Source organism: Myxine glutinosa, chromosome 2 (assembly GCF_964187855.1).
Source record: "Myxine glutinosa chromosome 2, kmMyxGlut1.1, whole genome shotgun sequence".
In the NCBI taxonomy this organism is placed as follows: domain Eukaryota; kingdom Metazoa; phylum Chordata; class Myxini; order Myxiniformes; family Myxinidae; genus Myxine; species Myxine glutinosa.
Genome location: NC_136262.1, coordinates 235,214,731 through 235,231,478, shown reverse-complemented (window position 1 = coordinate 235,231,478; position 16,748 = coordinate 235,214,731). Strand labels below are relative to the sequence as shown.

The following is a 16,748-nucleotide window of genomic DNA, read 5'->3' as shown; positions in this document are numbered from 1 at the left end:
TGTGCGTCCTCACCTGCCGGTCCTTCGTCTCCATTACCTCTACCACCTCGTCCAACCTCGTTGTCAGTCCCTCACGTACCATCTGACATTCCCTCTTTGTCGCTATCAAGTCATCTTTTAGTTCTTTCTGTGTCGCCTTTAAACCTCCTAATACCGCAGTGTTCCTTTGAACCTGCTCCACTAACTCCGTCTGTCCCACCGTCAGCTGCTCCACCTCCTGCGTCAGGTCCTCTATGCCCCCTTGTAACTTTACAGTCGCCTTTCTCACCTCCTTTTCCATGTGCTCCTCACAGTGCCTCACCTCCTCGCGCACTCCTCCGACCTCCTCACTCACTCCTCTTCTGATCTCCTCTCCCTCTACCCCATTTTTCACTCCCTCTATCTGATTCTCCTGGGCAGCCATTCTATTTTCTACCCCCATTAACCCATTTTTCACCTCCTTTATCCCGTTGTCTAACCCCTCAAAATTTTTGTCTACCTTCTCACCAGTACCCCTCGCTTCGTCCCTCCTTACCCCCATCTGGCTTCCCATTACCCCCAATCGCTCACTCCGAGCCCTCGCTTCGTCCCTCATTACCCCCAGTTGGCCCTCCAATCGCTCACTCCGAGCATCCATCCGGTTCCCCATTACCTTCATTTGCTCACAATGAGCATCCATCAGATTCCCCATTCTGTTTTCCCTTTCTTCATTATACTGGACCACAAGGGCCGTCATTTGTATACAAAACGAGTTCCAATCCATCGGGGGCGCTGCCACGGTCGCTGGCGCGGTGATCAGCGAGGCGCCATTTTGCGCGCCCGCTTCTTCGTGCGTGACGGCGCTATTTTGCGCGTCTGCTACCCCCGCTGTTTCGCTCTCCTCATGTCCCTCATTTTGGTCCTGGATCGACCCTACCTCACTCTCCCCTACCGGACCCCAGCTGTCTTGATCCGCCATAGCGCGACTTTCAAAATTCGGGTTTTTTTTTTTTTTTTTGTAAAACACAATCAAATTTCGCTGTTATAATTTCGAGCGCGTAAACGCGCTCCGGGTCCAATCCCACTCCTCGACACCAATTGTTACAGATACGACTTTGATGGTATGGTGGGCCGAGCGGGATGGCCGCCGTATCCGTACAAGTTACCCCGATTGCACCCGGGGTTGACTAATCGCGCTATGCTGGCTCAATAGGAAAGAGAAGACACCCGGCTGGGTTATAATGACACAATACGACACCAGGGTTTCGATTCTCAAGTATATTCGTACGGAAAAGGTTAGATTACAGGGACGAGAGGTACATCATAGGAAGACAGGCACTTAGACACACTCTTATATTAACCCCGGACAGACGACAGACACACGGGACAAAATGCTGACTCACACGGGGGTTGATGAAAAGGAAGGCAGGTCGCGATGGCTCAAGGTGCACTCTTGGCTCAAGGCAGAATCGACTCGGTCCGGTCCAGAGATGCGGGGAGGTATCGTCGAGCTGGGGGTGGCGGTGGCTTCTCTCTCTAGTCTCCAAGCTGAGGCGCATCTCACGTCACATCCGGCGCGGGGCCGCGTATATCCGGCGGGGAGTGACACGCCCTCGGCTCGTTAGCTCCGCCTCGTGGAATCGGCACGTTGCTTCTCATTGGGTGCGTGCGGGGGGCGTTACTGGCTCCGCCCCTGACGAGGAGCTGACAGCCAGCCCCTTCGGGGTAACCCCGTGGAGCGCATGGTCTGGAGCTAATCGAGCCGGTGTGAGGACGCATCCTCCCCCGCTCCGCCGCCATCTCCTCTGTTGTTGTTGTAATTGTTGTTGTAGTTGTTGTTATTGTTGTTGTTTGGGGAAGAAGATGGGAGGAGGTATGGGAAAGGTCCTAAACTCACTACTGATGCCATATAATCACATTCTGGTGCAACGAAGAGTCATAATTAATGGAGACGAGGCCTTAACTGACATAGAATAAGAATAACTAGGAAGATGTCCGAAAGTTGTCTACGTGTGGTGCGGTGGACCTGGGCACGACATTTAATGGGGGAATAAGGGGAAGGTCGGCTCTACTGATTGTTATTTACATGCAATGGGACTAGGGAATGGGGGACTGGGGAAAGTTGGGGAGTATTGGAGAAAATAGGGGAATATTTACAAGCGGATATGGAGGCCAAATTCCATATTCGCAACAATACTATTTAATACTCCTTGGAGATCTTCGCATTTTATTGGAAGAAGAAGAACACGTTCACTTTCGATGTTCAAGGTTCTGAAAAACAAAATGTCTTCCAAACTCGAAATGGTTTCAATGCAGTGGAAAACTAGATGGTATTCATAGAATACTTACCCTGCGCAGTCAACTTGTTGCGAGCCAACTCTTCTGTTTTTGAACATTTTTTCTTTGATCCATTATAGCTGCCAGACCACGTGAGTGATGACATCATAAATTTTAATTTGCTAATATAATTGTTGCATAGATCATGCTCAATACATTTCAACCTGATCAGACAAAGCATTGTCCCTGTCGAATTATGACGTCATAATTATGGCACCAATGACGTCATCGTTAACAACACCTATTCCCCATATGGAGTTCTTTACAATGAGCCATGTTTCAATTTTTTCCATGCTACGGTTTTGGAGATATAGAGGTGCAACATTTTTCGATTTTTCCAAGATGGCGCCTGTACCACATGACCTATGATGTAATGATTATCATTAAAATATTCTAAAGGAGGAGGTGCTCCTGTGGTGAAAATTTCCTGCCCATCAGACCAACAGTTGCTGAAATTTTTAAAATAATGATCGGATGGATAAGTGTTGTATTTGTCGAATTAGGACGACATAACGATGGCACCAATGACATCATTAACATATCTTATTCCCATTGGGGAGTAGTTGACAATGAGCCAGTTCTCAATTTCTTCCATGGAGTGATTTCAGAGATATCGAGTGTGAAGTTTTTCCAAGATGGTGCCTGTATCACGTGTCCTATGACGTCATAATAATCATTAAAATATTCTACAGGAGGAGTCCCTCCTATGTTGAAAATTGAAACTAAGGAAATACATGAAATAATGACAAGTAAAAATGAAACTAAGAAATACATCTCTGAGCAGTGCCCCTTCTCCCTGACCACTCATTAAAGATGCATTTCCATTATCCATCCATGCCCATCTGCTCACTGTCTATAAAACCACCTGTTAGGAGGAAGGGATTCATTTCTGCATTGTCTGGCTTCAAGTTTTGTAAGAATGATTAAACAATATTCCAAGTACTTGCCATTGTCTCATAATGGTTGAGAATGTTTGCAGTGTTGCAGCTGCTCCTGGACTCTGTGTCCTTTCCTCCTGACAAAGTGGAAAAGTTTCTGTCAACCCTCGACTCTGATTCTGCAACTGGCCTGACGGCATCAGCCCGCGGGTCCTAAAATCCTGCTCTGCCGCTCTTTCACTCCCTCTCTCTGTTCTCTTCACCCTCTCTTTTGCTCAAGGTCATCTGCCATCAGCTTGGAAATCAGCCAACATCACCGCTTTACACAAAAAGGTGCAAAAACAGATCCTTGCAACTACAGACCAATCAGCCTTCTTCCAAGAATTGGTGAGTTCAATAAGGGCCCAACTCCTCAAATTTTCAAAATTCAGGTTTGACATGTTTGTGTTCTTCAGGTGACGAGGCATTTCATTGTGTGCAAGAAGGTTCCAACTCTCATGCATAAATGTGCTTATTCTTAATGTATTTTATGCAGTGAGATATAGACAAGCCCAACTCCAGGAGTTGGGCCACTGTTGCAGGTAATTTCGCTTCGACATATAGGTGGCAGCAGTGGTGATCCAAGATGGCAGCGCCCATGGAGAATGCTGATACAAGTGATGATGAAATAAGACCCAAAAGGAAACGAAATGAAGCAGAATGGGGCAGAAACAAACGAAAGAGATTGAGAGCAGAAGGCAAAGAGTATGTTAATTCCAAGAAAGAAACAGTACCTGCTAGGAAATTGGGAGAAAAGTGCAGGTAAATAATCTAAACTTAATGCCTTGAACAAACACTATGTACGTATGCATGCACAGTACTATACAGTACAGAACAGTGTGTATAGCCAGGTCTTTTAGAATCGTACACTGCATTATATCATTTTTGTAGAATCTTACACTGCATTATATCATTTTTTGTAAGTCTTCTAGATTTCAGGTGAGGTCTAATCTGATACAGTATATAACATTTTAATGATTGTTTTTATTTCAGATGTCGGAGTAGGTGCCTTGAATTCTTCACTGCTGCCGCACGAGAGACCCTACTGGGGAATTTTAACACCGTCGGCAGCCAGGATGGCCAAGACGCCTATTTGATGTCCCTCATCAGTTGCAAAGCACCCCAGCGGAGAAGACCAAAAGGCGCACAAGCATCCCTTGAACGCAGCTTTCAATATTACTACCAAGTGAAACTGGGAGAGGATGTTAAAATGGTCTGCCGGGAAGCTTTTGCAAGCCTGCATGGAATAGGAACAAAACGGGTGAGGAGAGTCGCTCAGCACCAGTCTCAGGGAGTCACACCAAAAGACAAACGTGGGACTCATAATAATAGAAAGTGCATTTCTGAGGATTTGAAAGGCAAATTGGATGCACATATTCGATCTTTCCCATATTGTGTATCCCATTATGCTAGCCATGGAAAAAAGAGGAAGTACCTTTCCTCTGAACTGACGGTTGTGAAAAAGTATACTTTGTTCCTTGAACTGTTATACCCTGATAAATATGCAGAGTATCGTGCTGGAACTGATGTCAAAAAGATAGACTGTGAGGTGAAGTTCAGATTTTACTATGATTACTTCAAGCAAAACTTCAACTATGGGTTTGGTAGGCCTAGATCTGATGTCTGTTGTGAGTGCACTGAGCTTCAGGCCAAAATCAAAGTTGAAAAAAATGCAGCAGTAAAGAAGGGCCTAGAAACAAAACTGCTTTTGCATAAGAAGAAGGCAAAGATCTTCTACCAGGAGTTGAACGAGTTTACGAAAGTTGCTCAGGAGAATGCCGACACAGAATGTCTCTGTTTTGATTTTAAACAGAACATTTCCTTCCCACATATCCCGACTGGGGATGTCTTCTATTCAAGACAACTGTGGCTGTTTGTATTTGGCATACACTCTGCCAAACTGGGCAAAATGAAGGTGTACTCATGGCCTGAAACTGAAGCACATAGGGGTGTGAACGAAGTTGTTAGTAGCATCAAGCATTACATTGATAATACCATACCAAACACAGTTAGGAAACTCATAGTTTTCACCGATGGTTGTCATGGTCAGAACCACAACCATACTATGGTACAGTATCTGTCATCCCTTGTCATCAGTGGAAGTTTTGATGAAGTGATTCATCGGTTCCCAATCAGAGGGCACAGCTACTTGCCATGTGACCGAAACTTCGGTGTGATTGAGAAAATCCAGAGAAGGCATGAAACAGTTGAAACTTACCAAAATTGGGAGACAATCATTTCTGAGAAATTTCAGGTAGTTTCCATGAAAGGCAAGGACATGTATGATTTTAAATCACACCTTGGGCAGTTCTTCAAGAAATCAGTAACAAAGGATGGTGAAAAGTTCACTATCAGTAAGTACAAAGTGTTCGAGTTTTCAGCAGACTTCAGAAATGACATTGAGGTTAGTCAAAATATGTCTTCACAAGTCACGAGTAGGTTCCGCCTTATTAAGCCTAATGTCAGGGCCATTACTTATCCACAACAAGCTCTCTACACTGAGCAGTTGGGTGTCAAGGCTGCTAAAGTTCAAGCTGTTCAGAAACTTGCCAGGTATCTTTCAGAAGAGGCACAGGCTTTCCTTGATAAGTTAGTGGCCACTGATAACAGAGGTGTAGACAACGAGACAGATTTTGAAGATGAGTAGTCTTATGATGAGTTTGATATTCTGAGAATGGAGATTGATTATATTGGTAGGCTCCATGTCGGTGCATTTAATCATTTTAATGACCAAATAGGCTTGTTTGCTTGCATCCACTTCATTTCATGTCATGTTTGAAATGAACGAAGTTATTTCTTGGAAGGTAGAAACTGACACCCCCACCCCCCCCCCCCCCCCCTCCCGTGATGAGATATTACACCTCAGCAAGTATCCAGATGGAAAGTGAGTGCAAACGTGGTCGTCTCTAATGTTCATTTCATGTTAGGTTTTGAAATAAAAATGATTCTGAATAAACAAGACATGTTTTGTCCCCTCTATGTAGAAGCTTCAACTGTTAATTCAAAAAGGGCCCAACTCCGTTGCCTTTATTTGGTCACCCACCTGAAACCAAAGTGTCATTTGCCACCACATTTTGTGATTTATTACCTCTAGTGGGGTACTATATGTGTGAAAAGTATGATGCTAAGACCATGGCAATACTTTGAGGAAAATAATAAAAATGTTCTCCTGTAAAAAAATGTTTCATGGATTTGGACCCTTATTGAACCCACCTTCTCCCAATTATCAGCAAAGTCATGGAATCCATCATTACTTCGGATATCAAATCTTTCCTCTTCTCAAATGGCTTGATCTCTGATCATCAATTTGGTTTCAGAGCAGGTCATTCTACTCTGGACATGCTGCTTCTGCTGTCTCAACAATGGATGGAGGTCCTCAATGCCAAACAGGAAATTAGAGGTCTCCTTTGACATATCACGTGCCTTCGATACGGTCTGGCACCCCGCTCTGCTCACCAAACTCTCCTCCTATGGTATCCATGGAAATCTCCACGCATGGCTTGCGGACTTCCTCCCTCGTCGTAGTCAACGTGTGGCCCTGAATGGGTTTCTCTCATCTCCCCTTCCTGTTCAGGCTGGAGTTCCCCAAGACAGTTTTCTGGGCCCTGTGCTTTTTCTGGTCTTCATCAATGATCTCTCTGACTCTCTTGAGAATCCTCTCTATCTCTTTGCTGATGACTCTGCTCTCTGCCACTCCATTCCTCATCCCTCAGATCAGCAGTCTGCAGCCTCCTCACTCTCTGCAGACCTGGACAAAATCACAGACTGGTCAAACAAGTGGAACATGTCTTTCAATCCTGACAAATCTCACACTCTTACGATGTCTCTCCGAAAAGACCGACTGGACAACCCTCCCATCCACTTTCTGAATAATCCTCTCCAAGAAGTTCTGTCACTCAAGCTTTTGGGTCTCACTATCTGGCATGATCTTTCCTGGGAAAACCACATTTCAAATCTGGCCTCCAAAGCCAGTCGCCGACTGGGCATCCTCCGTCATGCGAAGTCCTTCCTTGGCACACCTGAGCTCCTCACCACATACAAGGCTTTCATCCGCAGCTCAATGGAATACTGTTCTCCCCTCTGGGCCGGTGCTTCTGCCTCACACCTAGCTCGGCTTCACGTTGTTGAAACCAAAGCTTTCAGAATCATTGGAATCTCCCGCGATGAAGCTAACTCCGAGGGCCTTTCACTTACTCACCGCAGGCAGGTTGGTGGTCTTTCTGTCTTCTACCAACTCCTCTCCGGCCTTGCTCCCCCAGCTCTCTCTGGGCTCTGTCCCCCAAATATTCCTACAGGTCGCAAAAGATCTGCCTGCAACCCTCTTATGGTTAAACTCACAAAATCAAGACTCTCTGCTCACCTTCACTCCTTCATTCCTCTTTTCTTCCACCTCTGAAACAAACTCCATCAGTCTCTTCAATCCCACTCCTCCCTCCAGGTCTTTAAAACAGCTGTTCACCACCATCTCTTATCTTCCCCCATCCAAAACATTGATCTTTTCTACCCCCGCTAATTTCACCCCAGATTCACTTTTTTGAAATACCAACTTCCTTCCTGGAGGTCCTTGCAGTGTCCTTGTGTTTTATACTTCTCCCACCCCACCCCTCCCCCCCCCCCCCCTTCCCAAGCCTCCTCCCCCCAAGCCCTCTCCCTCCCACAGATTTCCCGATGTCCCTGCTCCCAAATGCTGTCTTTGTGTGCTTTCCCTTCTCTCCCCATCTTGTCTACTGCTCAGATCAACAGATTTGACTCCCCTTATTATATACTTTGTGTGTCTGTTTAATTTTTTTGTGTGATAAATGTTGGCTCTTTCACGAGCCTCGATCCTGTACACACAAAAAAAAAAATTCAAGTGGATTAAAACTCTGAATTTGAGCCGATGTGGACATCTTTCTTTTTCACCACAATTATCATTAAAATATTCTAAAGGAGGAGGCGCTCCTGTGGTGAAAATTTCATGCCCATCAGACCAACAGACCAACAGTGCCAGACTGTATCGAAGGCACGTGGTATGTCAAGGGAGACGGCTCTAATTTCCTGTTTGGCATTGAGGACCTCCATCCATTGTTGAGACAGCAGAAGCAGCATGTCCAGAGTAGAGTGACCAGGTCTGAACCCAAATTGATGATCAGAGATCAAGCCATTGGAGAAGAGGAAAGATTTGATATCCAAAGCAATGATAGATTCCATGACTTTGCTGATAATTGGGAGAAGGCTGATTGGTCTGTAGTTGCAAAGATCTGTTTTTGCACCTTTTTGTGTAAAGCGGTGATGTTGGCTGATTTCCAAGCTGATGGCAGATGACCTTGAGCAAAAGAAAGGGTGAAGAGAACAGAGAGAGGGAGTGAAAAAGCGGCAGAGCAGGATTTTAGGACCCGTGGGCTGATGCCATCTGGTCCAGTTGCAGAATCAGAGTCGAGGTTTGACAGAAACCTCTCCACCTTGTCAGAAGAAAAGGACACGGAGTCCAGGAGCAGCTGGGTACGACTGGGTATGGTGGGTACAGAGAGGGATGGGTTTGGGACACAAGATTTTGAGGCAATCACAGAATTGAGCCATTCAGCTCTTTCACGTGCGGAGTCAGCTGTGTAGCCATTTGAGGTAATGGGGTGGGGGGAATGGAGGGGGAATAAAACCAGCAACAGATTTGACCAGACACCACCAGGATTTGAAAGAGGGAGACAGGTTTGAGAGTTCTGTCTTGAGAGTAGAGAGATATTGTTTCCTGGCTCTCCTGAGGGTAGACACACACTTGTTTCGGGCTTTGTGAAAGGAAATGAGATTTCCTTCCGTTGGATTTGTTTTCCAGGAGAGGAAGGCAAGTTGTTTCTGGGCAACTGCCTCACCACAAGATTCCGTGTACCATGGACGGGAGGAAGGGTATCACAACTGAAGACGAAATGGGATAAATCTGTGCATGAGAGAGAGCAATTTACTTTCGAAGAAATCCCAGGATGAGTTGATGTCAGAGGCGGTAGAGATGGGAGACCAGTCCAGATGATTGATGGGTGCTTGAAGACCATGCCAGTTGGCCTGAGTGAAATGCCAGACTCGTCGACGCTGAGGAGGCTCTCTGAGATGACTTAGGGTTTTGTTCTTACAAATTATATATACTGTAGTTGTTTTTGAAAAATAATAAACGAAAAACATTTGCCTTCCCTTTGTCGGTCGTTTCTGAAAACCGTTTAAGAAGTGCTGCTTTCATGTAATGAGCATCTGACTGAACCCAATTTTTACCTGCAACATGTCACATGTCCACAAAAGCTTCATATTGCTGTTGTTGCTGTCGTTAGGTTCTTGTTGGGGGTCAATTTTTGAAATGTGCAACCATTGGACGGACAGCTGCTGGACCACACTCACATCTGTCGCTTGACTCCACCCACCATAGCACTGAGACGAAATTATATGGCCGCTCTCTTGATTTTCCGGTGGGCCTAACCCTAACACATTAGGCCTGTATAGGCATCTGCTGATTATATACTGCCCGAGTTTGTTGTGTCAGATTTCCATTGGCTTTGTTTGAGTCGAGTGGTAGACTTAATCCTACTATTAATTTGCAACTGATCCCTGGCTTTGACACCAATATAAATTTTTATTATGGGCACTATTGGCATCAAAACACGACATATATCAAACAAACAGTTTCCAATGGAGCATCTCACTGCGATTAGAACTTTTAAATTGCATTAGATGTGGCAATAAATGTGAGTTGTTGTTCCCAGTTTACCGGATCAATGACAGAAGACACCATTTGCATTTTTGCCAGCTCCATCCTCACCTTGCTTCGAATCCAGTATGGACACGGACAACGTGCCAGTATGAATGAATCAACGCAGTATGTTACAAATGGCAGTGTATTTTATTATTCAAGTAACCTTACGGAACATTATAAAAGAACACATCAATGAAAACACCTGTAATTGTTAGTGGCACATGTAATAATTATGTAGATCTACTACTAGAAGCAAATACTAAGTTAACGACTCCAATTATTCCCAACTTCTTGTGGGAAAGGGTTTTGGCCCGAGTCTTTCACAAACCGGCTGGCCAGGCCTGTCGTTCGACTGAAGGTCACAGGAATTTGAGGTTTGGCCTTACTCGCCTCATCTCCACAAACGACTCCTTGGGATCTCGAATGTGAACCAGGACAAGTTAGTAGATGGGACACCCAGTTTAACTTCCATCAGAGTACCATGATTAAGGGAGTCAGCTATTAACTGCACAATGTATATAATACAATAATACCAACAATAATGATCACACTCATTCTTGTTCTCCAAGAGTGATCACAGAGGCTACATTGCTTTAGGTTTAGGAGGACTTCCACCAGACCCTCCAAAGCTGTACCCCTCCTTCCCAAACTCTCATCCCTAAATTTCTGGATCCACCACTGATCCCCTCCAACAATACATGCCAGTCCAAGGCAATAATCCAGCCACGTGTACATGCGAAGTCGATGCTTGTGCTGCTGATCCTCATCAAATTCAATGCAAAACTCCCTGAAATCGAGTTTTCTTCACTTTATCATTTAGCTGCAGAGTTCGAGGCCAAACCACTTGGCGTCCTCGTGGAGTGAATGTTCTTTATGTGTTTCTTGATCATCATCCGAAGTTTGTTTTTCTTTGTGGACAGAAAACCAACTTCCGCAGCGCTTGGCTTGTCACTTCTGCCCCTGCGGATGATCATTTTCCATGATGTGGAATGGTCGGTCCACGTTGCGGAACATGGGTGGCTGCTGCTTTGAGCCCCACCGTGTAGTCCACCCTTTACCTTCGGACATACACCCGAGGTGACCTTAAGCGTGGGGTGGCTCTGGAATTGTGATGCGTGGCATCTCGGATACTCTTTAACCTGATGAGATAAGACTGAGCTGCAGCAGGTGTCATCGAAGAAGAGAGACTCTTTTCGACGGACATGTGGACTCTCGGTCAGCGCCATGAATCCATATGAAGTCTTAACCTTTGGCAAGTGCGGCAGTGACATGGCTGCTCGAGTAGCTGGGTCTGGATGGTCAGATACGTACTCGGACAGGTGATGATCGTCCTGAAGACAGCGGTCTGAGGAATACATCTGCACAGGTAGGATAATTGATTAGTTCAGTAGTTTCATGAACCAACTTGTTTTTAACAATAACACATGGAATATGCAATCTTTCCTCAACTCTAGATATGTCCTCGTCCAGACGATCATTCATAAATGACAAACTGAGATTGTGTATTGAGGTTGTCTTGCTCGACCCAGCAAGGAGCCTTCATCCTGGAGTTTCGCAGGCAGGATGATTGATCAATGTGTGTGCCGTCCCTCGGATGTACGTTAAACGGGAATCCCGTCTGCCGGAATTAATTGATGAACATTAAAGATCCCATGGACTAGACGGATTTCTGAGAAATGTGAATGTTAGGTGCATTTTGGGGTAAAAGTTGGGAACCTCACTTTTTAACATAATTAGGGTATGCTGAATTCGAATAACCCGGTTCCCAAGCCGAATTTTGAGTGTTTGACCTTCTAATTAGCATAAACATCATGGCCGCCAAATTGCCATTTTTGGACAATTTATTTGAACAAGCATTTATATATCATGTATATACAATATACATGCAGCTCTTTTACTTTAACCTTACAACTTTTACCCCAAAATTCACCTAGAAGCTTATACCTGGCCTTTTTTCATAAATCAGTCTAGTCTACCACGGTGACCTTCGCGAAGAGTATTTGAGCTATCGCCAGCACCATGAACAAATTAAATTCCTGTACTGACCTACATCAGTGGCACAACCACACTCCCAACCTATGATGCTCTACTGCAGCATCATGCTGAATATGAAAGCAGAAGAAGAAGAAGAAGAAGAGGAAGAAGAAGAAATGACCTTTAATTTGCGAAGAGTACAGGCAAGTTATCATCAATGTCCTCAACATATTCCTACCGCATTTAATCAAATGTCTGGCCTGGCCAGTCGTCTTGTGAAAGCCTTGGGCCAAAAACCTTCCCAGCTGATCCTACAAGAGGGTGGAAATAACTTGGACATTAAAGAAGTAGAAATAGTAGTAGTAGTACGAGTAGTAGTAGTAGTAGTAGTAGTAGTTGTTTAAGGATATCGTGAAAATAAAACAACTATCAAAATCTTGTTGTCAGTTGTAATTGAGATGGTTTGATTGAGTTCAAAAATCATTTTGCAGCTACAGTGCCAATAGGAGTGGAGCATAACAGCAGCAACAACGACTACAACTACAATGGCACTCGGTAGAGAGCAAACCTCCGCCAGGCTGAACAGTTTACGTTTTGTATCCCACTGATAGGCCGGATCTGGATTCGGACCTGAACCAAATTCTAATGGGCTTGTTCTTGTCACCAACCGAAGTCATCCACCTAGTTTTGTCACAAGTCGTCCATAACTTTTTGAAATTTCATGCTCTATGTCGTTTTTGGCCCTATCTATCTCTCAAAGGTGAAGACTCACTTAAAAATTTCTAGTACCTGAATGCAGATCCGGATCTTCACCAAAATCTGGTTATTTCATCCTTGTGACATACCTGACCTCCACCAAATTTGGTCCGAATCCACAACATTTTGAGATATCCTGTTCATAACCAGATACAGACAGACAAGGGTGAAAACATAACCTTCATCCACCTTCGGTGGCAGAGGTAACAAACCGAGACTTGCTTCTCGTCATGCTGCAGGTGCAATGGAATCCCTCACGTGTCTATCACACCTGTCGACGTACTCTTTCACTATTCCTAAACTTGGCATTTCGAACATTTCGGGAGGGCATTGGCACGAGAGGGGCATAAACTCTTTAGTTTCTTCACGTTTCATTCCTAAAACATTCACCCATAAGTGGTAACTACCTCTTGCAGTCCCCATCTTTAAACAAGTTTATATCTTCTTCTTTTCTTAAGTGGGGAATCTTATTTATGAATAACACGTGCTACAATTATCGCTAATAACACGCGTTTTCTAAGTTTTTGGTCATGACGAGCAATTGCACGTCAGTCTCACACAAAGCCAACTTGAAATTGAAAAAATCCTGAAAAAAGTTATAACTGACATTCTTAAGCAGCGACTACATACATTGTCAGTGATGAATGACAGTGTGGACGAGGCTTGACTTTTGAGAAAGGATGTCGCGGTCTTTTAGCACAAAATGAAGATAAAATTCAGGAATTGACGAGGAACAGTTTTAAATTTGAAATTCAAACTCGATGTGCGCAGGCTAAACATCTCACCTTTTGCTTCTTAGGTTCACCTGCGTGTCGTGAACCCGGAGTCGCATCTGCACTCCGTACGGACTCGGGACGTCGAGAGCGAGTCCTTCCCGTCGAAGCTCTTTGTGGCGGATCCAAGGAAGGGATGGTGAACTGTGGGATGCGGTCTGGCGTCAACACGAAGCTGAAACGACCAGGATCTCCCGACGGACGAGCAGACGTTTTGGCGCTGGGAACGGTTGAAGGGACCTCTCGTCGTTGAGAGGCTTCACTGGTCGGAAACTGCATGAAGGTCTTCCAACCGAAGACGTTGTTCAAATGTTGCAGAAGTTGTGAACGAAGCATTGTGAGCGCTCTCCTGGGTCACGTCTTGCACATTTTCCCGCCCGGGTTTCCCCTTAATATAGGGGATTCCTTCTGCGCAAGCCCCGCCCATCGGCTGCGGGTCCACGTGACGGCACTTCGGGTCCCGCGAGCCTCGATTCCCACGCACGCATCGCCCTCGACTCGTCGACTGGAGACAATAACAAATGGAGGGAGGGAGGTAAGAGGTCATTACAGCACACACAGCCTGGCGTGACATTTCTATTGTTCGCCATTGCTTTTATATAAGCAGACACAGACACGTACTGAGCCTGGTGTGATATGAAGTCCCATCGGCGTGTTATTTGTTTTTTGGCGGGAGCGAGGGGGAGGTGGTGAAATAGAGATAAAGTATTTTCAGTGCTTATTGAAGTGCAGGCTGTTGTTACAAAAAGACCCGGACAAATTTGTTTGTTTATATATTTAGAACCACAAATTATAGGATACCCTTTGGTTTATATGATACATAAAGTCAAAGTTTTGTGCACCCCATCAATACACTTCAATGTGAGCTCCGTTTGTCACGTGCAGGACATCAAGGCGGTACACGTGTTCTTGCCATGTTCGGCTCAGCATGTTTGTGTCCACCAGTGAGCATGCAGCTGTGATCCAAGAACGAAGATCCTGCAGGTTTGCCACCTTGGTGCTGTAGACATCATTTTTGACAGACCCCCACCTAAAATAATCAAGGGGGGTTCTGTCTGGTGATCATTGGGGTCAAGCGGTTGATCCGTCTCGGCCAATCCAGCGACCTGGAAATTTTTCATTCAGGATGGCTCGAACGACTAAGGCTCAATCAGGGAGAGTGTCATCCTGTTGAAAAATGATATCGGGTTGCAGGTCTTCAATCTGTAGGAAGACGAATCCTTCCAACATGTTCATGTAAATTGTTGAGGTCACTGTATCCTCTGCAAAGAAAAACGGACCCACCAAGCGGTCATGGAGAAGACCACACCACACATTGACCTTTGGACTGTCGCTTATGTGTTCAATGACCATGTAGCGGTTTTTAGAGCCCGAAATCATCACAATGTGCCGGTTGACCTTCCCCGATACATGAAAACTAGTTTAGTCTGTGAACATTACCTTTTTCAGGTAATCTTCGTCATCCTCTATGCGACTGAGAATTTTCAAGGCAAACACCTTGCATTTGGGTCCATCAATTGGTTTGAGTTCCTGCGGAATTTGCACCTTATACACATAAAGTTTTCAATCTTTAATGCAAAGTCCTGTGTCCAGTGGTGGTTGGGAGTCCCAGTTCTCTGGATGCGCGTTGGATTGATTTTCTGGGACTTTGTTCAAATGATTCACGCACTCGTTCAACATCTGCTGCACTCGTGCTTGGACGACCGGTACTTTTCTGTTTCTGACAACTTTTGGTCTCCTTAAACCTCTTGTATCACTGACGCTAGTCAGCAATGGCGGATTCCTTCCATACCTTGCACAGAAATTACGCTGAACTTGCATGTCGGATCTAGTCTGGATGAACCATTCGACGCACTGAGCTTTCTCCTGTGGAGTCGCCATTTTCCTTTGCATTAAACCGCCAGACTTGAAAATAGAGAAAAGTTTATGGGTTTCTGTATCATATAAGACAAAGGATATTATTGTATCATTTGTGGTACTAAATATATTAACAACCAAGGTTGTCCAGGTTTTTTGGAGCACCCTTTACCTTATATATTCCCATAGGATGTTGTCATGAAATTTCGTTGAAACATATCAGTCCAGAAATCATTAAATGGCTTTCACGTTCTAATCCGCCATTTTATATTTGCATTTCACATTGACTGACATTCACCACCATTTTATTTCTTTCCCGCAGGATAGACTCCGCACAACTTGTTAAGTGTCGTTACAATTGTCCAATGGTTGAGTAGTTCTGGGAAAAATATGTAAACTCGCCATTTGAATTTCATTCCACGAAATTTACATGTTCATAAAATATGACCCTTGACCTTTAACTTACACATACCAAAATTAAATGGATGACTTTCACGAAAATATATTGGGACTGTACACCCGCCTCTAAGCTGTCTAGCCTGGGTTCGAATCCCGACCCACATATATATATAGATATATATATATATATATACATATATATATATATATATATATATACATATATATATATATATACATATATATATATATATACATATATATATATATATACATATATATATATATATATATATATATATATACATATATATATATATATATATATATATATATATATATATATATATATATATTGTTGCGAATATGGAATTTGGCCTCCATATCCGCTTGTAAATATTCCCCTATTTTCTCCAATACTCCCCAACTTTCCCCGATCCCCCATTCCCTAGTCCCATTGCATGTAAATAACAATCAGTAGAGCCGACCTTCCCCTTATTCCCCCATTAAATGTCGTGCCCAGGTCCACCGCACCACACGTAGACAACTTTCGGACATCTTCCTAGTTATTCTTATTCTATGTCAGTTAAGGCCTCGTCTCCATTAATTATGACTCTTCGTTGCACCAGAATGTGATTATATGGCATCAGTAGTGAGTTTAGGACCTTTCCCATACCTCCTCCCATCTTCTTCCCCAAACAACAACAAAACAACAACAATAACAACAACTACAACAACAATTACAACTACAACAACAACTACAACAACAATTACAACTACAACTACGACCAACAACAGAGGGGCGGGGAGTGTGCGTCCTCACACCGGCTCGGTTACCCGCCATGACCATGCGCTCCACGGCGTTACCCCGAAGGGGCTGGCTGTCAGCTCCTCGTCAGGGGCGGAGCCAGTAACCCCCCCCACGCACCCAATGAGAAGCAACGTGCCGATTCCATCTGGGGCGGAGCTAACGAGCCGAGGGCGTGTCACTCCCCGCCGGATATACGTGGCCCCGTGCCGGATGTGACGTGAGATGCGCCCCCAGCCTGGAGAGAGAAGTCGCCA

At 44.6% G+C, this 16,748-nt stretch overlaps 2 protein-coding genes across 3 annotated transcripts; one reads left to right on the top strand and one right to left on the bottom strand.

Annotated features, from left to right (window-relative positions):
- The first annotated feature begins 3,464 nt into the window (after positions 1–3,464).
- On the top strand, positions 3,465–6,385 carry LOC137422464 (uncharacterized). 2 transcript variants are annotated; one of them, XM_068109214.2, is made up of 2 exons: positions 3,465–3,560; positions 4,206–6,007. In XM_068109214.2, the coding sequence occupies exon 2, from the start codon at positions 4,309–4,311 to the stop codon at positions 5,857–5,859; it is 1,551 nt and encodes a 516-aa protein (XP_067965315.2). In that variant the 5' UTR covers positions 3,465–3,560; positions 4,206–4,308; the 3' UTR covers positions 5,860–6,007. The 2 variants fall into 2 exon arrangements, with proteins under 2 accessions (XP_067965315.2, XP_067965313.2); XM_068109212.2 differs by lacking the exon at positions 3,465–3,560 and adding an exon at positions 3,702–3,974 and having other exon boundaries at positions 4,206–6,385.
- Positions 6,386–10,049: 3,664 nt separating this feature from the next.
- LOC137422465 (uncharacterized) lies at positions 10,050–13,996 on the bottom strand. Its single transcript, XM_068109216.2, has 2 exons — positions 13,440–13,996; positions 10,050–11,282 (listed from the first exon to the last, which is right to left on the bottom strand). The coding sequence occupies exons 1-2, from the start codon at positions 13,761–13,763 to the stop codon at positions 10,737–10,739; spliced, it is 870 nt and encodes a 289-aa protein (XP_067965317.2). The 5' UTR covers positions 13,764–13,996; the 3' UTR covers positions 10,050–10,736.
- Positions 13,997–16,748: the final 2,752 nt, after the last annotated feature.

Excerpts from the sequence above, each read along its gene's own strand:
- LOC137422464 (XM_068109212.2), top strand. The coding sequence starts at position 3,799 with ATGGCAGCGCCCATGGAGAATGCTGATACAAGTGATGATGAAATAAGA. Across the intron at positions 3,975-4,205 it reads AAATTGGGAGAAAAGTGCAG|ATGTCGGAGTAGGTGCCTTG; the intron begins GTAAATAATCTA and ends TTTTTATTTCAG.
- LOC137422465 (XM_068109216.2), bottom strand. The coding sequence starts at position 13,763 with ATGCTTCGTTCACAACTTCTGCAACATTTGAACAACGTCTTCGGTTGG. Across the intron at positions 11,283-13,439 it reads GTGAACCTAAGAAGCAAAAG|ATGTATTCCTCAGACCGCTG; the intron begins GTGAGATGTTTA and ends CTACCTGTGCAG.